This window comes from Sus scrofa, chromosome 3 (genome assembly GCF_000003025.6).
Source record: "Sus scrofa isolate TJ Tabasco breed Duroc chromosome 3, Sscrofa11.1, whole genome shotgun sequence".
NCBI lineage: Eukaryota > Metazoa > Chordata > Mammalia > Artiodactyla > Suidae > Sus > Sus scrofa.
Window position 1 is genome coordinate 113,126,571 of NC_010445.4, and position 22,343 is coordinate 113,148,913.

General features: G+C 37.9%; 1 protein-coding gene across 4 annotated transcripts in view; it reads left to right on the forward strand.

The window, feature by feature from the left end:
* Positions 1-22,343, forward strand: part of ASXL2 (additional sex combs like 2, transcriptional regulator) — a 140,022-nt gene that overhangs the window by 81,783 nt on the left and 35,896 nt on the right. For 3 of the 4 annotated variants that reach the window (XM_021087739.1, XM_003125333.6, XM_021087740.1), the window contains 5 exons: positions 1,246-1,354; positions 4,927-5,077; positions 16,035-16,150; positions 20,055-20,184; positions 21,741-21,884. In XM_021087739.1, coding sequence (XP_020943398.1) covers positions 1,246-1,354; positions 4,927-5,077; positions 16,035-16,150; positions 20,055-20,184; positions 21,741-21,884 — 650 coding nt within the window. Of the gene's footprint in view, positions 1-1,245; positions 1,355-4,926; positions 5,078-6,697; positions 8,444-16,034; positions 16,151-20,054; positions 20,185-21,740; positions 21,885-22,343 lie in introns of those variants that run through there. The other variant, XM_021087741.1, reaches the window with a different exon arrangement.

Consider the following 22,343-nt stretch of genomic DNA (forward strand, 5'->3'; position numbering starts at 1 on the left):
GAAAATACGGAGTTCCTGTTGTGGCTCAGCAGTCAGTGCACCCGACTGGCATCCATGAGGATGCGGGTTTGATCCCTAGCTTCACTCAGTGTGTTAAGGATCCAGCATTGCTGTGAGCTGTGATGTAGGTCACAGATGCGGCTCAGATCCTGTGTTGCTGTGGTGTAGAGAGACCAAACAAAAAGTTTAGAAAATACAAATTAGAATTAATAAACATTTAACCAAGTTTCTACATAGAAGATGAATATTCCAAGGCCTACTTTATGCGTGTTTTTTTGTTGGTTTTTTGTTTTGTTTTTTGTTGTTTGTTTTTTGTCTTCTTGCCTTTTTAGGGCAGTACCCGTGGCATGTGGAGGTTCCCAGGCTAGGGGTGTAATCGGAGGTATTGCCACTGGCCTACCCCACAGCCACAGCAACGCCAGATCTGAGCTGTGTCTGCGACCTACACCACCCATTGAGTGAGGCTAGGAATTGAACCCACAACCTCATGGTTCCTAGTTGGATTTGTTTCTGCTGCGCCATGAGGGGAACTCCCTTTATGCCTTTTTAAGTGATCTCATGATGGGTCTAAATACAATCATAATTATACAGATATGACTCATTTTGGTGTATAGCTAATACGTAATAACATAATGTTCTATGTCAATTATATCTCCATTTAAAAAAATAAATACAGGAGACCATGGAAATGTCTTCATTTCATAACTCAGATTCAGCCTGTGGCAGCAGTATGCAAGGAGATTAATGTCATTTATTTCTCTGTGTGTGTTTTCTTTTTCCTCCTTGTTTTACTTCTGCAGTCAAATGCTCTGCCCCAACCTATATATACCCCCCTTATTTATTGTTTTACTTTTGGATATTTAAAGCTTGTGCTAGATGAAATAGGTTTTTTTAAAATTCAACTTCATTGAGAGGTATTAATAAATGAAATTTTGGAGTCTGCTATGGCACAGTGGGTTAAGGATCTGGTGTTGTCTCTGCAGTGGCACAGGTTTGATCCCCAGCCTGGCACAGTGGGTTAAGAATCCAGCATTGCCATTGCTGTGCCATGGGCTACAGCTGCAGTTTGGATTTTATCCCTAGCCCTGGAACTTCCACATGCCATGAGTGTGGCTGAAAAAGAAGAAAAAAATAAAGTATATTTATGTCAAATAAGTATTGATCAGTTAATTTTATCTTAGTTCAGTGCTACATAGGATATTCAGAGGCAGAAACTAACCTTTTTTTTTTTTTTCTTTTTGGCAGTGGCACTTCCCCTCTTGCATGCCTAAATGCAATGCTGCACACAAACTCCCGAGGTGAAGAGGGCATCTTCTATAAGGTTCCAGGTAGAATGGGAGTATATACTTTGAAGGTAAATATTTTTGTTAGGGGGTCATTTAAAAGTAAAAACAGGAAGTAACTACTATAAATAATACTTGGGTCATAGAATTTTGTAAGAGCTTACTTAAAGGAAGAGGTAAAATTTTCAAGCCTGTATCCAATACATTTTTTTAAATTAATCTGTAACCATCTCTGGGTATATCAGAGAAAGAACTTCATTTTTCATTCTTTGCCATAGCATTATTTTGAGAAGATGAAGTTAAAATGACATCCAGTGACTTTTTAAAGGGCCTCACATCATTTGAATAATAATGAGTGTTACTATGGAGCATACAGCCTTTATGCTTTATATTACTTTCTCATTTAATTCTCCATTACAGAGTTGTGGTTATTATTCCTGTGTTATTAGGTGAAAGCCACAGTTCAGAAGATTGGATTTTCTTGTCCAATGTTGGCCAGGTAGTACCAGAACCAGAATGTGAACCCAGATCTGACTGAATTCCCATGTTCTTTTACCCTAACAGACTTCTTAATTTCTAATTTCTGCACTGAAAAGGGACCTTGGCTTATCACTGTCTTTTCAGTTACAAGCAGAAAAATCAACTCAAATGAGCTTGAGTAAGACAAAGAATTTATTAGTTTCATATAACCGAAAATTCTATGGAAACTCAGCCGGAAATCAAAAACTCAAATGATTGTCATCAAGGGTGGATCTCTGCTTTCTTTTGGCTTCATTCTCAGGCAGGCTGTCTCACTGTATTTGACTTCATTCCCCACTCCTTACTCCGCAAGCTGTAAGTCTGGAGAGAAGGAGTCTCAGGAACTGAAGCCAGAGCCCTTTAGTTAGTTCTGAAGTGGCTTAATTGGTTGGGCTTGGCCCATGTGTCTATACCTGCATGATCATCCTTGCTAGATGTATTGATCTTCGGACTGGCCACTTGTAGGTTCATGATCACCCTTGATGTGTGGGTGTGGTTAAGCCCTCCCGAGCTGGATGAATTGAGGAAACAGTTGTTTCCCAAGGAAGTTTATCAGCAGAAGGGGCATTAATGTTTGGCATGCAATGACTGTCCATGTGTGTGTGGGACTCTGTCCTCTCTTACCTGTTAGCTTTGACTGTGGTCCTCACTGGGCTCAGTGATTGTATGTAGCCTACTAACATTAAAAAGATCTGACTGACTTACAGTACTACCTTTTAAAACACTTTGTTGAACGTCATGGAGGCACAGTGGAGCTTTCTACGTTTCAGTTTAGCTGTTCTAGACCTTACATGTTGTTAATATCATTTATTAATTGCCCACTCTGTGCTGCACACTATAGGGGCTATAAAGAAGGATAAACTATAGTCCCTCATCTCTTGAAGCTCACATAGTTACTGAAATAATTGCATACTGACAAAACATACTGTGCTGTAAAGTGGTCTGATAGTGTAGAGAAATAAAGATTAATCTTGAATAAGGCTATCTAGAAGTTTTTGCTTGTTTTTGTTGTTGTTGTTTTAAACTTGTAAGATTTCTGTTGAGCGTTGGCAGTTAAGTGACATGGGAATAGCTTAAGCAGAGGCATTCAGAATGGATTTGAAAGTAAATTGGAGTGATTAAATCCTTACCTGTGTGTGGGCTGGTGGGTAAGGAGTCAGGATGGGATAAATGTTAGGTGAAGAGCAAACTCTTAGGGGCTTTTGAAAACCTGACTGAGCAGTTAGAAAAGGAGGGAGGGTGGGTGCATGTGGCAGAAATGGCAGAGGTTTTTCTGGAGAATAGAGTGAACAAACCTATGTTTAGGAAGGTAGTTCAAGTAGGATACACTTAGGAGGAAAGCAGACAGTAGAAAAGTGGCAGAACACTGTAAACCAGCTGTAAGGGAAAAAATAAAAATCATTGTAAAAAAGAAAAAGAAAAAAAGGATGATAGCAAGAAAACTTGTCCAAAAGAGTATTATTGCTTGAAAGAAACAATAATAAGCTCTCATAGTTTGAACTGTGAGAGTGGTAAAAGAGGTGGAGGCAAGGAGCATTCAAGAGATAAAATGGAAACTATTTGGAGTGGGTAAAAGAAGGGGTGCAGTGATTCAAGATTTGGGGCCTGAGTTCATCCTGGAGGGATCATAAGTTTAAGAAGATACTGGAATTTGTATTTAAATTATTCATTGAATTTACAGGTCAAGAGGTCTGGTTGGCAACTAACTATGTGTTCTGCATTTTGAAGGAAAAGATAGAAGAATAAGGGATATGTATTTTTTAAAAGTGTATAACGTGCGAAATAATTCAGAGCAAAATGACACTAGAGTGTAAACATAAGTGGGAAAAAAAAGTTTCTTATTAGATCAGAAGTTACTGTCTTGGTCTTATGTCATGAATGCCAATTATAGGTAGGAAGGTCACATGTCAGACTTATTTTTTATCTGATTATAAAAATAAATTATGTGGGTAAAACTATATTGAGGAGAAAAGAATCATGCATAGTTTATAACTTAGGCATAACATTCAGTGGAGTTCCCGTCATGGCTCAGCGGTAATGAATCCAACTAGTATCCATGAGGATGTGGGTTTGATCCCTAGCTCAATGGGTTGGAGATCCAGTGTTGCCATGAGTTGTAGTGTAGGTTGCACATGAGGCTCTGGTCCTATGTTGGTGTGGCTGTGGCCTTAGGCCAGCAGCTCCAGCTCCAGTCGGACCCCTAGGCTGGGAACTTCCGTGTGCCGCAGGTATGGCCGTAAAAAGACAAAAACCCCAAAAATTCACTAATATGTTTATTATATATGTATATTTTATATACTACACAAATACATTTATTGAGGTCTTATGCTAGGTACTGTTCTAAGCATTTTACGTTTATTAACTTATTTAATTTCAGAGTAATCTTTTAAGGTAGGTACTATTACCCCATCTTAAAGACAAGGCTACATAATTAGGAGATGATAAAGCCAGAATTCAATCCCAAAAAGTCTTAATTTCCTAGTTTTTGACCTTGCAACTACCCTTTTATATCTCTCACACACTGTGGCTGACATAGGTATCCTTTCTGATTAGCATTCTCACTATCCAATGCGGAAACCAAAGATTCATGTAGTTTTTTTTTTTTTTTAATGATTCCTTTTGTAATGACTCCTTTTATTTACTAACCAATTTTCAGGAACCAGTTCGTTTTAAATAATGCACTATCTTTTGTTATCCAGACTCCTAACTGAAATCACAATACATAATGGTATTTACATACACACAAATACATATATTATTACATGGATGATGGCTATACATACATTTTTTAGAAATGTTATGTAGATTTTTCCTGAACATTTTATCATTTATCTGGACTAATATATACCAAGTTTTTTGTCTAATTTAAGCCTTTATGTTGTGTCTGTATAAGATCATCATGTATAATTTTTTTCTTTGGGTATAGATGGAAACATGAGCTAATTTGACAGGAAGAAGAGAAATGACAGTAATTCAGAAATTATTGCTGGTTCTGCTTCTGAATCTTATAATACTAAAAATTAAAAATCAGCCCAATTAAAAGTCACACAACGCATATCAGAAACTTAATTCCTGTTTGCTGAAATGGTCATGATTAATCCTAATTGGATGCCTACGTTTTCAGAAAGATGTGCCGGATGGGGTGAAAGAGCTATCAGAAGGTTCAGAAGAAAGCAGTGATGGTCAGTCAGATTCCCAGAGTTCTGAGAACAGCAGCAGCAGCAGTGATGGTGGCAGCAACAAGGAGGGAAAAAAGAGCAGGTGGAAAAGGAAAGGTAAATCCACCTGATCCCTCAATAAAGGTCTGAATGCTGTAGGACAAATGCCCTTGTTCATAGCTCTTCTTTTTCTAGACCACACGTCAGTTAGTCTCTTTCCCCTTAGCAGTTAGGTCAGTGTTGTCCAGCGGAATTCCCTGCGGGGATGGAGATGTTCTGCACCTGTGCGGCCCAGCTCAACACACCAGCCACTGGCTTCATGGGTCTGTTGAGCACTGGAAAGAGCTGGTGACTGAGAAACTGCATTTTAAATTTTATTTTATTTATTTTATTTTTATTCTTTTTGTCTTTTTGCCATTTCTTGGGCCGCTCCCACGGCACATGGAGGTTCCCGGGCTTGGGGTCTAATCGGAGCTGTAGCCACCGGCCTACACCAGAGCCATAGCAACGCGGGATCCGAGCCGCGTCTGCAACCTACACCACAGCTCACGGCAACGCTGGATCCTTTAACCCACTGAGCAAGGCCAGGGACCAAACCTGCAACCTCATGGTTCCTAGTCGGATTCATTAACCACTGTGCCACGATGGGAACTCCTAAATTTTATTTTAAATTTTAATAACCACATGGGGCCAGTGGTCATCATATTGGAAAACATGGGTCTAGGTTTTACCTGGGTTTCTATTTTCAGCTGTTGGCCACCCCTAGCCTTTTTTATGCTCTTGTTTTATTTACCTCTTTAATCCTATCTTCTAAAAATTTGAGAACTTAATTGCTCTAACAGCTCTCTGCTTGCTAGGAAAAGAATGCTTTTCATTTCTTCTAGAAAAGACTAAATTTAGTCTTTTGGTCTTTGCTCTCATGTCTACTTGGTTTCTGCTTCATAGCTTAAAACTTTGTTTAGGGAATAACATCTTTGTTGCTGCAGCTTTCCCTGGGATGAATTTCCATTTAAAGATGTGTTTTTATTACCTATTCTTGCTAATTAATTTTAGCTTCTTGTCAAGAGTCTCTCCAAAAAGGGAAAATCATTTTTATCCCAATATTGATCGATTCAGCCATACATAGCAAGGCAAATTTTTAAGACCGCTCATGCTGGTTCCCTATAAGGACTGATACAGTGACATTCCAGAGCAAAGTAGACATTCAAGAGTTTCCTGGAGTTCCCATTGAGGTGTAGAGGAGACAAATTCCAACTAGTAGTTGCAGGTCCGATCCCTGGCTTTGCTTAGCAGGTTAAGGATCTGGTGTTGGAGTGAGCCGTGGTATAGGTCGAAGATATGGCTTAGATCCCACATTGCTGTGGCTGTGGTGTCAACTGGCAGCTGTAGCTCCAATTTATCCTAGCTTGGATAACCTCTTAGGTTGAAGTGAGCTCTCTTTGAATCTAGAAGCTAGTTACTCTTGTTGGGTATTTGACTCATTAATTTTAAGTGCATCTTAGAACTTGTGATTTTTAACTGAAATATCAAATAAATCACGGAGTTCCCATCAAGGTGCAGTGGAAATGAATCCGACTAAGAATCATGAGGTTTCGGATTCAATCCCTGGCCTTCCCCTTGCTCAGTGGGTTAAGGATCTGGCATTGCTGTGAGCTGTGGTGTAGGTCACAGGCACAGCTCCGATCTGGCATTGCTGTGGCTGTGGTGTAGGCCAGTAGCTACAGCTCCAATTAGATCTCCTAGCCTGGGAACCTCCATATGCCAAGGGTGCGGGCCTGAAAATACAAAACGACAAAAATAATAAATAAATAAATCAGATGCAAAATCATCTGATTTATTACCACTTCTCTGTTAACGTGTGTACTACTCCTGTAGAAAATTTAGATAGTTGGTGATATTATCTGTGTTCTCTGATATAGCAATTATACACACTTGGGCAAATTTCATAGCCAGAGGATTTTAGCTTTAAGATCACAACTGCTTAGAGAGCAACCCAGACCTCATGTGTTGGTTACAAATGGAATAAAGGCAAGACAGGTTGGGACCTGTGACCAGTGTTCTTGGTAAGTGTTTTTTAAAGTAGTCCCTGTCAATGTGAAAAGAGATGTGTCCAAGAACTTAAATTTCTCAGAGTCCATAAAAGACCTTTTTTTACGGGGAGGGATGAAGCTGAAAGTATTAAGGGCTCTGTCTCTCCTCTGCTTCTCCCCACTTAAAAAAAATTTTTTTTATGTTTGGAAATTGTTGATCAAGGATTGGGAACCAAGCCAAGTCATCAGGCAGGAGAAACAGCTAGGTTCATAATTCCTTCATGTGCCCGGATACAGGGAAATCAATATGAAAGGAGATCAGATTAGTAAACTGGAACAAAATCATGGTCTTAGAGGTCTTTGCTTTGCAGTAGCTCATATGCAGCTGTAGCTGTTTTAAGTAGTGGTTGTTACATAGTTATGAGACTCTGTCTCTAAGAATTTAAGGTAAATGTATTGTGATACAGGAGGGTCTAAGAAATAACAATAGAACCCATTGTTAGTAGCTTAGTGGGTAGATTAAAACTTTGCCCCACACTCAGCATAATATTAGAAGATATTAACAGCAAGGTAATAGCAAATTCAGAACTGTGGTCCACATAAATTATTTTTGAACTGCCTCTGCTTCTTTCCTCTTCTAGAAATTGTCACAGTGTTAAATACTTACCCTCAGTTTACATTAAGATGAGATGTTCAGTAAAGATGTTTTCTGAATGTAGCCTATTATACTGAGTACAAAATGGGATTTTTGTGATGTTTGGAAGGTGGCGGTGAGAGGGGCAGGTAATGTCATGTGGAATTCATATTTTCTCTGGCAGCTTTGATGCTCTTCAGAAATGAAAAAATGCTGACATAGCAATAATGAAGAATGTTTTTGTCTCTCATAGGGTGTACTTCTCTTGCTCGTGGGTCATACATGTGGCATAAGCAGAGAAATGTAAATTTTTAGGTTTATATTTATGGATGTTTTTGTAGTCCAGTGCAAATTAAAGTGGAAAACTTATAGTTAGCAGTGATAGTGGCAGCATACTGCAAAACAGTTCTAAGTCAGTTGTAGATATTAATAAAGTTAAAACAAACGAAATGTGCCTATTCTTTTTTCTTACTTAGGGCTTTTACTCTCAATCTGACATCACTTTATTTCAAATGCATTGTAAGACAGGAAGAACACTGAGATAGTATCAAAACCCACTTCCTTTTATGTGCAAAAATAAAGAGCTCTGACAGCAAAACTGATACTTCAAGTTGGAAATCTATAGAAACTCTCTTGGTATAGGTATGCCTTTTAGCTAGATAAGGACAGAGAACAGAGCTTTGAAATTCTATCCAATATTAAAACTAGTTTATTGATTTGTTTGGAAGGTGGAAGAACTTAGAAGTTTGTAGTTTGGGTTCCTAATTTTCAGACAGGAAACAATGTTCAGAGAAGAGCTTTATGAAATTTCAAGCAAAGGTAAGATGGATAAACACCAGAGAAATGATTAAAATCAAGTAGAATTTTCTGCTGCCTTTTTTTTTTTTTTTTTTTGGCGGGATCATAGATAGCTAAGTGAAATTTCTGCCTCTTCCCTAAAATACAAATAATGCAACATGAAGCAACTGCAGAAATATTATTTTTATCTTGTGATAAAGTTTTGTTAAATTTTGGTCTGTTTTTAAAATGTCTTAAGAAAAAAATTAAATGAAATACACTTTTTCACCTAATTCTTTCCAGGAACATGATCTAATGTTACTATTTACTCTTTGTTCAGAACTACTTTGAATCAGGCGTTTGATGCATAGTGTGTTACTTAAAATACCACAGACCTGTCTGACCTCTAACATCATTTATATACATGTGAAATTACTGAATAGTGAAGATTATGTATAGAAATGTCTCCTTTAAAAAGTCTACCGGATAGATGTGAACTCCTTTGGGCAAGGTTAACTGACGTGGTGAGAGACCTTTGGGAGAGATGTTCTCTTCTCTTGTGGGGTGATTGATATCTGAGTTGGAGGTTTTGGTTCTGTCATGTATTAAAGACAGCTATACTATTAGGGCTTGAATAGTTAGGTACCCAGAAGCAGGGAAGGTGTTCCGGTATGGCCTCTTCATCTTTGGTTAAGGGACTGAAGATAATCAGGAGCCACGGGCTGCCCAGTTCGGAGTAGCCTGCACTTGGTGTGAGAGGAAGGGACTTAAACTAAAACAATCTGTTACTTCTGGTAATGAAATTCCTCTAAAGAAAGACTGTCGTGAAAATAAAAACTCTCCCTTAAGAGATGGATTGCTAGTTTTGACAATTAAAATCTCAAACTTCATTGTTATTTCGTCTTTCAACTATTACTCCTTCAACTATGTAAAGCTCAGTTTTGATTTTGATACTACTGTTCCATTATTCCTGATAGTCTAATACTTCAGAGGGGCCTATTGAATATCTTCAGGAGAAAATAAAATATTGAAATTATTTACTTTCAATTCAAAAGCGTCTAATATGAATAGTGCATACCCTTATGACCTTGTTCAATATAATAATTTGTTGAAATGGAAAATCCTCAATGCTGTAATATATCTGAAAAGTGATGTCTTTTGAATTTGTATCAGTCAGTGGTACATCGGTATCCACAACAACCTGAAATTACTTCAGTGAACTATGTAAAAGTGCCTTTAATGAGCCTCACGTTCTAAAATTCGTTTAAATTTTTCTCTGAAAACACAGTTTAGAAAGGTTTCTCTGCCGGCTTGCTTTTTGGTTCTTGTGTGTGACTGTTTTGGTTTTTTAATCAAATAATGAGTGCTGATCTTTTGATCAGAAGTTGTTAATCTTTTATGTCTGTATGTTTATTTGAAAGCTAGCATTTTTGTTTCTAATCAGATACTAAGTAAGTTCTTTTGACTCTGTTGAGCAACCCACACTGGAGGACTAGTAGTTCTAAGAAGTGTTGTTTAGGCCATTAGTTTATTTGTAAAATCAAAGAGTTGTAAACTCTTGTTTCTCAAGATTTTTTTTGCTCTTTTGGCTCATCTCATTTCAGTCATCTAGTCAGTTTTCACATGTCCCCTCTGCCATTAACCTGTGGGATTTTGGTTGGGATTGCATTAAAACTGTACATCAGTTTGGGTTCTATTGCATGTTTACATTATTAAGCCTTTCAATCTATGAAGGTGATGTTATTGTATCTTTTTCAGTTTTCCATAATTTATTTCACTAATGTCTTAAAATTTTCTTTGTAGAGATTCTTGCACATCTTTTATTAGATTTATTCCTTGATATTTTTATCCTATTATAAGTGGATTACATTTTTCATCTCATAATTGTTTATTGCCGATATATAAAAATTCATGTAGTTTGTTTTTGTAAGTTGATTGTCAGTATCTATGAAGAATCTAGATTCTATCCTATTTGTAAGCTAACAAGTTAGCCTTGTATTGGTTTATGCATTCTGACAGAAGATACAAGACTCCAGGGTCAGAGAAAAAAGGACTTTATTATTTATTACTCACAGCATAGCAAGTAGTGTGAACATAGCATTTTTGTTGTGTTGGTTCCTCTTTTTTTTTTTTTTTGCTATTTCTTGGGCCGCTCCCGCGGCATATGGAGGTTCCCAGGCTAGGGGTCCAATCGGAGCCGCAGCCACCGGCCTATGTCAGAGCCACAGCAACGCAGGATCCAAGCCTCGTCTGCAACCTACACCACAGCTCACGGCAACGCCGGATTGTTAACCCACTGAGCAAGGGCAGGGACCGAACGCGCAACCTCATGGTTCCTAGTCAGATTCGTTAACCACTGCGCCACGACGGGAACTCCTGTTGGTTCCTCTTTATCCCCAAGTCTCCCAGGGTTGATGGGCTAACGGGCCCAGGTGCATCTGCTCATGCACTGAAGTTGAGAAATTCAGTCCCTTCCTTCCATTTTTATTGAAGTATAATTGACATACAGCACCGTACAAGTTTACTGTATACTGCAGAATGTTTTGACTTACATATGTCACACAGTCATTACCATAATGAGTTTAGTGAACATCCATCATCTCATATAAATACAAAATGAAAGAAATAGAAAAAAATTTTTTTCCTTGTGATGAGAACTTTTAGGGTGAACTCCCTTAACAACCCTCGCATGCAGCATTCGGCAGTCTATATGTATCGTGTCGTACATCACATCCCTAGTATTTATTTATAACTAGAAGTCTGTATGTTTTGATTGCCTTCACCTAATTCCTCCCCTCCCCCACCCGCCACCTCTGATAATCACGAATCTTACTGTTTTTTTCTATTAAGTATAATTGACCTACAACACTGTCGGTTCCTGTACACACCTGTACACACGATTCAGTGTTTCTGTATGTTTCAAAATGATAATCATGATAAATCTAGTAGTTTTCTGTCACTGGACAAAGATACTACACCATTGTTGACTGTATTCCCCATACTGTACGGGAAATACCTGTGACTTATTTATTTTGTAACAAACTTTATACCTCTTAATATGCCTTTCCCATTTCTCTCTTCCACTTACCACCCTCCCTTGTAGCAAATACCTGTTTGTTCTCTGTATCTATGATTCTGTTCCTATTTAGTTATATTTGTTCATTTGTTTTGTTTCTTAGGCTTCACATATTAGTGAAATCATAACAGTATTTGTCTTTCTTCTATTGACTGACTTTCTTTAGCATAATGCCCTCTGGGTCCATCACTGCTGCCACATATGGCAAGATTTCATTCTTTTTTTTATAACTAATATCTCATTGTGTGTGTGTGTGTGTGTGTGTGTGTGTGAGCGCATGTGTGTACATATGAATATACATACATACCACACAGTCTTGATCCATTTGTCCGTTGATGAGCCCTTAGGTTGCCTCCATATCTTGTTTGTTGTAAATAATACTGCAATGAACAAAGGTATACATATATCTTTTCTAATTAGTGTTTTTGTTTTCTTCAGATACATACCCAGAAGTGGAATTACTGGATCATATGGTAGTTCTGTCTTTAATTTTTTGTTTTTCCATAGCAGCTGTACCAATTTACATTCCACCAACAGTACATAAGAGTTCCCTTTTCTTCACATTCTTGCTAGCACTTGTTATTTGTTGTCTTTTTGATGATAGCTGTTATGACATGTTTGAAGTGATATCCCATTATGGTTTTGATTTGCATTTCTCTGATGATTAGTGATGTTGAGTATCTTTCCATTTTCCATGTGCCTGTTGGTCACCTCCATGTCTTCTTTTAGTCCTTTTAAATGGTAAGTGGAAGGAAGCCTACTTAGGGAAGCTGCCTTCTCTCAAGGTTGCTTACTGTAAATACAGCCCAGGTGAAGAGCATTCAGAGACTTAAATTCTTGGCGTAAAGTACTTGGAGCAGCTCTGAGGACCCACGGTGGATTGCCTCTCCCATTGTATTGGTATTGTATTGGTATTGTATTGTATTGGTATTGTATCTAGAGACATTGGTATTGTATCTAGAGACATTGCTAAATTATTTAATCTACTGGCTTATATGTAGATTTATTCTTAGGATTATCCACATAAACAAACATGAGTGGCAATCTTTTTTTTTTTTTTTTTAAAGAACCCAACACAGTGTCTGTGAGAATGTGGATTCGATCCCCGGCCTCACTCAGTGGGTTAAGGATCCGGTGTTGCTGCAAGCTACAGCTTAGGTTACAGATGCAGCTCGGATCCAGCATTGCTGTGGCTGTGGTGTAGGCCTGCAGCCGCAGCTCTAATTCAACCCCTAGCCCCAGGGCTTCCATATGCCACAGGTGCAGCCGTAACAATTTTTTTTAATTAAATTTTAAAAAATTGGTAACATCAGTCATCCTTTTCATTCTCTGTAAGGTGAAGTTTTGAATATTGTGCTATTTTATGAACGATGTTGACTGTAATAGGTTGCTGTAGACATTCTTTATTAGATGAAGGTAGTTTCCTTCTATTTGTAGTCTGCTAAGAGGTGTCTTGAATGAACAGATGTAAAATTTATCAGTTGCTTTTCCTCCATCTACTAGTTCAATAGATACGTTTTTCCTTTATTCTGTTGATATGGTGGATTAAATTGGAACTTTCAAATATTGCTGGTATGAGTATACATCCATACTATACATTATAGTATGGTATAGTAGTATATATGTGTGTACACACACACACACTATAGTTAGACATGCCTCAGAATCACTTGGAGAGATTATTATGGCAGATTTCTGGGCCCCACCTTCAGAGTTTCTGGTTCAGTAGTTCTGGGCTAGGATCCAGTAATTTGCATTTCTAACAGATTTTTAGATAGTCATGGTGTTGTTCTTGGTACACCACCTTAGGGAACACTGGGTAAGACATTGTAGTAATAAGAGCAAAAGACTAGAAATTACCAAAATATTTATCAGAGTCCAGTTGAAGAAATTATGGTATATCTGCTCAATGGAATTTTATGCATCTATTAAAAAGAATGGAAGATCTCAACATTCTGTTCTGTTCTCCAGGATATATTATATTAATTATATTTTAAAAAGCAAAGCGTGGGACAGCTTATAGTACATGATTTTTTTTTTTTTTTTTTTTGCTTAAATGCATTAGGGAGTTCCCATCCTGGCTCGGTGGTTAATGAATCCGACTAGGAACCGTGAGGTTGCGGGTTCGATCCCTGGCCTTGCTCAGTAGGTTAAGGATCCAGTGTTGCCATGAGCTGTGGTGTAGGTTGCAAACACGCCTCGGATCCCGTGTTACTGTGGCTGTGGCGTAGGCAGGCGGCTACAGCTCCGACTAGACTCCTAGCCTGGAAACCCCCATATGCTGAGGGTGCAGGCCTAGAAAAAGACCAAAAAAAAAAAAAAAAGAAAGAAAGAAAGAAATGCATTAATGTATTAAAATATATATACTATGTTTTCACCAAAACAAAAATACAGATTTAGACAATATCACCATATACAGGTGTGTATATTTAATATTTGTTTATGTATAAATGTATAATATCCTTGAATTTTTTTTCATATTTTTATTTCTGTAGAAAAATGTCAGGATGCCACACCAACAGTATTATTTAGTTATCTGAGAGGACAGAATTGGAGAAGATTGAGTGGGGGTAGGAAGAGAAGCTGTACTCTTCTTAGAGGGTAGTTATAAGAGTTCAGTGGAATTCTGTTCAGATGAACAGCATCAGGCACATAGGTGTTTAATTCTTTGTTGCTCTAATAAAGTTACGTGTCTTGGAAACAACGTAGACACTAAAAGGAATTGCAAGAGATGAGTTTCTCAGCATGTGTTTAAATCTTGTTTGCTTTTTGTAATTCTGAACCTTTAATATTTAAAAGTTTAAGTTTCATTGAAGTTATGAGACCAGTTCTTGGCATTAAGTCAACTCTAGGAGATGTTCCTCTCTGGTGGGTCCTGGAATTGTCTTGATTATTTCAGTTGGCTATGAGATACGTTTATAGAGTCATTTGTTAGAAAGAGCTAGTGCCTTAAAGGGAAACATTCTAAACAGTTTGCCCTGGTAGTTTCAGATAGCTTTATTGTCTCTTTTCCAGGCTACAAAGTAGAATTCTTATATCCTCTAATGGAGTAATTTTGGTTTGTTTGTTTGTTTATGTTCCTTTTCAGACAGTAGTTGGGACAGGTGACGAAATATATATTCTCAGATTTCCGCAGACCATTAGAAAGTAAACATAGTTAAATATTTTTAACTTTTATTTTCATAACCTCCTTTTAAAAACATTGGTGAAATCAAAAAGGCAGCAATAGCAAATGTTGACAAGGATATGGAGAAATTTGGAACTCTTATACATATTGGGTAGATTTGTAAAAATGGTGCAGCCACCTTGGAAATCAGTTTAGCAATTGCTAAAAAAGTTTAAACATAGAGTTACCAAAAAACTCATATGAGGATACTTCATATTGGTTCTTAAAGCTCATTGGCTATACCATACAATGCCATTTCGTTATCCAGGCCTTTTCTTTCCAACTGCTATGAAAAGAAAAGGCATTAGTAAACATGGACTCCTCCAAAGTCATCGCTAGCAGTCATGATTATTTTATTATTAAGGGATCTGAATCAGCAATTTCTTTATCTCTTATAAATAATACACTGTCAAACTTTACAGAACATAAAGCTGTAATTGCCATTTATTACAAGAGATACAGGCTCTTGAAGGGAAAATCCTCATTCACACAAGACTAAGATTTGGCTACGCTCTGATGAGTATGATACCGTTAGTGATGAAGTAGAGAGTGGTTACATCCTGTGCAAACCCGAACTGATTCCATCAGAGAAACCCTAAATCACCCTTTCACATGGGTAGACTTAAAACTGTTGATGAAAAAGATAAGGAATATAAGAATTAAAGCTGTGGTAGAACAAGGTGGAATGGCCTTATTGCCTTCATTTTAAAGATAGGTAAAACTGGAACCCAGTCTATTAATCCAAACTCTTCCACAGTATCATGTTGTTACTAGATTTACCTTAAGAATACACATACTGTCCTGGAGTTCCCGTTGTGGCTCAGTGGTTAACGAATCCGACTAGGAACCATGAGGTTGCAGGTTCGATCCCTGACCTCGCTCAGTGGGAGAAGGGTCTGGCGTTGCCGTGAGCTGTGGTGTAGGTCGCAGACGTGGCTCGGATCCCTGCGTTGCTGTGGCTGTGGCACAGGCCGGCGGCTACAGCTCCGATTGGACCCCTAGCCTGGGAACCTCCATATGCTGCGGGAGAGGCCCAAGAAATGGCAAAAAGACAAAAAAGAATATACGTACTGTCCAACGGGCTCTAGAGTCTTGACTCACAATTAATATTCTGCTTCCTGCTTCTTCAAGCAATTCTATTGAATGACAAGTAATGAATACTAACACCCATCCCTTCCCATCCTCTCATCCTCTCATCCTTCATTAGAGCTTTCTGAGGAAATATTCTGAAAAGGGAGGCTGTTCACAGTAGAACTCCAAAAATGAAGATTCTTCCCAAAAGTGTTGGGTCACAGTTCTTAATACAGGTAGCAGCATATGATTGGGGAATGAATGGTGCTTGATGTCAACTCTGATAACTAAAGTTTTCACTGTCATTTTCCTCCCCCTAGTATCGTCTAGACTGTCACAGCCGTCTTCTCCCCAGTCAGGGTGCCCATCACCCACCATTCCAGCAGGTAAAGTCATTTCTCCGTCACAGAAGCACAGCAAGAAGGCACTAAAGCAGGTAATCATGCCATCCTGTTTATCAGAAGTATTATCTCCTGCATTAAAAATGCAGGATTCTGGCAGTCAGGGAACATTTCTAAAAGGACATTAAGTAGAAATTTTGTGCGGTTTCCCAATTTGTATTTAATAATTTATGCACCTCTGTGTTACAGGTTTGTAGTAGATATTCTTTTTATCACATATGTAAAGTTCCTCATTAGTTTGCAGTTTAGTGTGAGGTGTGTGTGTGTGTTTAATTATGAATAAGTATTGAGTTTTCAGGTTGATTTCTTCAGAATTTATTGAGATGATTAGATGGCTTTTTAAATCAATCAATACACAGAATTCCATGGATAGACGTTCTAATGTTAATGTTAATCTGTGGTTAGTTCTCTGAAATAATCTCTATATGTTTGTTACTTTCTTTTTTGCTTTTTTGCTTTTTAGGACCACACTTGTGAGATTTGGACGTTTCCAGGCCAGGGGTCAAATTGGAGCTGTAGCCGCTGGCCACAGCCACAGCAACTCTGGATCTGAACCCTGTCTGTGACCTATACCACAGCTCACAGCAACACTGGATCCTTAACCCACTGAGTGAGGCCAGGGATTGAACCAGCATCCTTGTGAATATTAGTTGGATTGATTTCTGCTGAGCCACAATAGAAACTCCCTGTTACATATATTTAATATGTTCCAGAATTTTCTTTTTTTAAATTTTAGCTTGAATTTTCTTATTTTTGTGTACTATCCTTGTACAATTTTGGAATCAGGATTGTTCTTAGCATCGTAAAATAAGATGTGTAGTTCCCCATATTTTTCTATGATAGATCATTTCTATCATAAAAGTGATTTTTTTCCTCTGAAAGTTCTGCAAATCTCACCTTTTAAAATTGTTTTCCTAGCATTTCAGTTTCATCTACTAGTTCTGGTCTCTTGATTTTCTGTTTTGTGACAATTTTAGAAATTTCTTTCTTAGAAAATGATCCATTTCACTTGATTTTTTTCAAATATTGGTATAAAGTTGTGCATGGTATTTTTTATGTTTCTCTTTTGTTCCTTAGTGTTGTTCCTTTCTACCGTATCTTCTTTCTCAGTATTACTTGGCTTTTCAAATAGCTAGCTTTTGATTTTTTGAAATGCACATTATCAGTAAATTTAAATTCACCTAATAATTTCGGACACATAATATTTAATCCTCAGATTGCAGCATATAACAAGAGCTTAATTATAAAATCAAGCATTGGCAAATATATGGGGAAATGGCTGCTTGTAGTTTGCTGGTGGAATAGGAATTATTATAGCCACTTTAGAGACAAATTTTATAATTTAAAAATTTTTAAATACACATGCCCCATGACTAAGAAGTTAAATATTTAGGGATTTATCTTAGAAAAGGCATGTATTCATACATCTGTACATATGTACATACACAGAAAAATGTCTGCATTAAAGTTTGTAATAGCAAAAAATGGCAAGTAGCCATATATATGGGAATTCCTTTTTTTTTTTTGCTTTTTAGGGTTACACCTGCAGCATATGGAGGTTCCCAGGCTAGGGGTCAAATCAGAGATACAGCTGCCAGCCTACGCCACAGCCACAGCAATGCGGGATCTGAGCCTCGTCTGCGACCTACACCACAGCTCACAGCAGCACGGGATCGTTAACCCACTGAGCAAGGCCAGGTATCAAACCTGCAACCTCATGGTTCCTAGTCGGATTCGTTAACCACTGAGCCACGGCAGGAACTCCAGAATTCCTTAATAAATAGTGACATATCCATATGCTAGACAGTTACACAAGTGTTTACTTTGTAATGAAGTTGTTCTTTATGTATAGAGATGGAAACATCACTACACTGTAATGTTTAATCATTAAAATTAATTGTGTTAAAACAGGACAAGACACCATTCGTAAAAACATATATACCCAGAAAAGTAGTATATTTTTAATAGAAACATGAATACGTATATACACACAAACACATACATATAAGTGTGGAAATCAAAGCTCAGTAAGAAAAAGTGAATTGATGACTGTAGTTATCTCTGAGGATTGGGGAACAACACTGAGTATAGTCAAAAAGGGAGTTTAGAGTTCCCATCAGGATTCAGTGGTAATGAAGCTCACTAGTATTCATGAGGATGGTCGCAGGTCTGATTCCTGGCCTCACTCAGTGGGTTAAGGATTCTTTGTTGCTGTGGCTCTGTTATAGTAAAGGCCAGCAACTACAGCTCCGATCTGACCCCTAGCCTGGGAACTTCCATGTGTGGAGGGTGTGGCCCTAAAAAGACCAAAAAAAAAAGAATTTAGCTTTATGTTTGAATTAAATGGTAAAAATGTATTCATGTCATAACTATATAATTAAAATTTTAGTAATTATGTAGGTCTTAAAGTGTTTAAACCAGAAGTGCTTTTATTAAAAGATGTCAGAAAATTGATAAGATTAATTACTGCCTGCCTGGGTTTTCTGCAGTGCTTGTATTTTTATACATTCTTTGCAAGAGTTTAAGAAGTAAAAAATGCTTCTTTTCCACAGGAAAAAGACAAGTATTTTCTTAATACTTGTTTGCTAATTTCATGGCATATATACCACTTGTATTTTATAAATTAGATTGTTGGTATGTAAAGTAAGGCCTTGCCTCCAATATGATTTTCATAGTATTAGGTCAGAAAATGTACCTCAATATAAATCATCCTTTACCACACCGAGGGGTCTTTGTTATTTGTTTGTGTTTTTGGCCTTGTGCCTTTTTTGCCTAGTGCCTGTTATTATGTCTATCATGAAGTAATCTATACTTCATATATAGATAGGTATAATACACCTCTCTAAGGGGGCTGGTGGTAAATGTCTATCCTGGAGCCCAGCTGTTTCCTGCCTCAGTTTCTTTGTCTTTTTTTTCTTTTTCTTTTCTTCCTTTTTTTTTTTTTTTTTTTTTTTTGCTTTTTAGGGCCCCACTCAAACACATATGGAGGTTCCTAGGCTAGGGGTCGAATCAGAGCTACAGCTTCTGGCCCACACCAGAGCCACAGCAATGCAGGATCCGAGCTGTGTCTGCAACCTACACCATAGCTCACGGCAACACCAGATCTTTAACCCACTGAGCTAGGTCAGGGATCGAACCCGAAACCTCGAGGTTACTAGTCGCATTTGTTTCCACTGTGCCACGATGGGAACCCCCCCCTTTTTTTAACTCTTGAGTTAAAAAAAGAAGTTGCCTTTATATATCTTTATGATTGAAATCTAGGAAGCTGTCTGTCTTTCTGCTCATTCTAAGTAGTTTAGTATATTCTATAAACTAAGAACATCATAGAAGTTAAAATATTCTGAAATAGCCAGAAGGAACCATACTGTTCTTGGAACCAGTGTTTTCTGATCTTCCTTCCCTTCAGTTTACTGCATTACTATGCATTGCTGAGATTTCTTTGGTCATTGGGCCAAATCTTACTGCTTTTACACAAGATCAGCCTCAGGTAGTTATTTACAACTCTTTGTTCAAATGGAGCAACCCTGAAACATACATAAGCTAAATATTTACATATCTACATAAAGTTGATACAAATGGAACTGTTCCTGGTATTGGGCTTAGAAATCTGTTTTCAAAATGTTTGAAAACATCTAATTCTTTGTTATTGCAAGTATGAGAAGACCATTGTGTGTTGGTGATTTCTAAAAAATGTTAATGATGATTTCTCACATTTACATAAAGGAGAACATTGGTTTTTAAAAAAATATATCCAAACTCCTAGGGGGATCATTTAGACCTGTATTTAATTAGTTTAATTTAGGTTTTTGTTTACTTTGATAGATTTCGAAGAAATTGGATAATCAGCAAGCTCCTTACCACTTAAAAAGAAGTCATTTATTTTTTGTTATTAGCTAAAAACTGATTTGTTTTATTTCTCAGTCAGTTTTCTCTTTATAGGCTCTAAAACAGCAGCAACAGAAAAAGCAGCAGCAGCAGCAATGCAGGCCAAGCATGTCCATCTCCTCCAACCAGCACCTCTCTCTGAAGACTGTCAAAGCAGCCAGTGACTCCATACCGGCCAAGCCTGGTAGGCATATTCATTATCTTTTCTGTGGAAGTTTCCGTTTCCAGTATTTTGTATATACCAACTTTGCGTGTGTGTAGTTTATTTTTAAATCACAGTATTTACATGATCCTTGTACTCTCAGATCATCAATATAAATACATCTAGGATAAATGGGAAAACTTATATAAAGAAATCATGTGGTTATTAAAAAAGAAATCATTGGGATTTGCATTTAGAATAAGATGAATGACTAACTTCCAATATGTCTAACGTAATAGTATTTGGAAACCTCTAATAGTAGTCTTATAAATCAGATGTTTCCAAGATGTTCAAACTGAATTCTTCACCAGGTCCCTCCTTTAAGAATAATAGGTTTTCCTAAGTATATATGCTACCTTTTGAGTTTCCAGTGGACATATCTATGGGCTTTTGGCTTTTTTTTTTTTTTTTGTCTTTTGTCCTTTCAGAGCCGCCCCTGTGGCATATGGAGGTTCCCAGGCCTAGGGGTCTAATCGGAGCTGTTGCTGCCGGCCTACGCCAGAGACACGGCAATGCCAGATCCTCAGCCCACTGAGTGAGGCCAGGGATCAAACCCGAAACCTCACAGTTCCTAGTCAGATTGATTCGTTTCCGCTGCGCCATGACAGAAACTCCCGGCCTTTGGATTTTTTATTGTTGTTGCTTGTTTTGTTTTGAATCTAAACTGGTCTAGATACAGACTTTGTATTTCATTACACAGTTCTTTTTGATGCCAGCTGATTATATGGGTTTGCTGGATTTAAACTGTTTTTGCAGAACCTTGCATATTTGTTAGGAAGGAGATTTACCACCAGAAGCAAATAATGTGCTGGGAGGAGGAAAGAGATTTATTTTTCAACTCCTTTTTTTTTTTTTTTTTTTTTCCCCCTCTTAGGACCATCCCCCACAGCATATGGAAGTTCCCAGGCTAGGGGTCAAATTGGAGCTATAGCTACAGGCCTACACCACAGCCACAGCAATGCGGGATCCGGCTGCCTCTGCAATGTCTGCTGCAGCTTGTGGCAACACCAGATTCTTAACCCACTGAGTGAGACCAGGGCTTGAACCTACATCCTCATGGATACTAATTGGGTTCTTAACCTGCCGAGCCACAATGGGAACTCCTATTTATTGATTGATTGGTTGGTTGATTGATTGCTTTTTTTTTTTAGGGCTGCACCCACAGCACATGGAGGTTCCCAGGCTAGGGGTCTAATTCTGGCCTGCATCACAGCCACAGCCACGCAGAATCCAAGCTGCATCTGCAACCTACACCACAGCTCGCGGCAATGCCAATCCTTAACCCACTGAGCAAGGCCAGGGATCGAATCCTTGAACTCATGTTTCCTAGTCAGATTCGTTTCCTCTGCACCACGACGGGAACTCTGGAACTCATATTTTTTGGCACCTAATTTAAAACACATTTGCAGGGTCACGTTGCTTCATACATAACTCCCTTGGGTTAGCGTTGGCTGATTTAATTGTTTGTCTGATTGATTGATTGATTTCTATCTATAACCTCAGGCTCACCCTTTTTTTATATATTTTTTTTCCTCTAGCAATATGGGAAGGAAAGCAGTCTGACGGACAGTCAAGCAGCCCTCAGAACTCAAACTCTAGCTTTTCTTCTTCAGTTAAAGTGGATAATCCTTTGCTAGGCCTGGGGAAGAAGTCATTCCCAAGGTCTGACAGGCTCCATACAAGTAAGTTACCTTACAAAGGTCTCACACCTTAAATTGTCAACTGTGTTTGAAATTCATCAACTGCTTGGCTTAATTGCTACTTCCTGTTCACTACCCTGACTCTCTTCATTTCTTCGTATCCTGTCTTTCAAACTTCATTTCAGAATAAGATCTGTTATCAACCCTTTTGTGGTTTATTTCTCTTTCTGACAGAGGGTTTTTTCCAGTATTATTTACATTTTATCTCTTATGTGTACAGAAAGATAGAAGGACTTAGAATTAATTAAACATGGCAAACTAAACCCTCTTTCCTGCTCCCTCTAAAATCCCACAAAAGTGAGAATATGGAAATAAGATTAAACCCATAAGGATCAAGAAAACAAGGAGAAAACAGATGGTCAGCAGTATCAACAGATTTTGAAAGATGAAAACTGGATGGAGTTTTTCACAGAGCTGAGAAGCAGATGCTAGTAAGAAGCA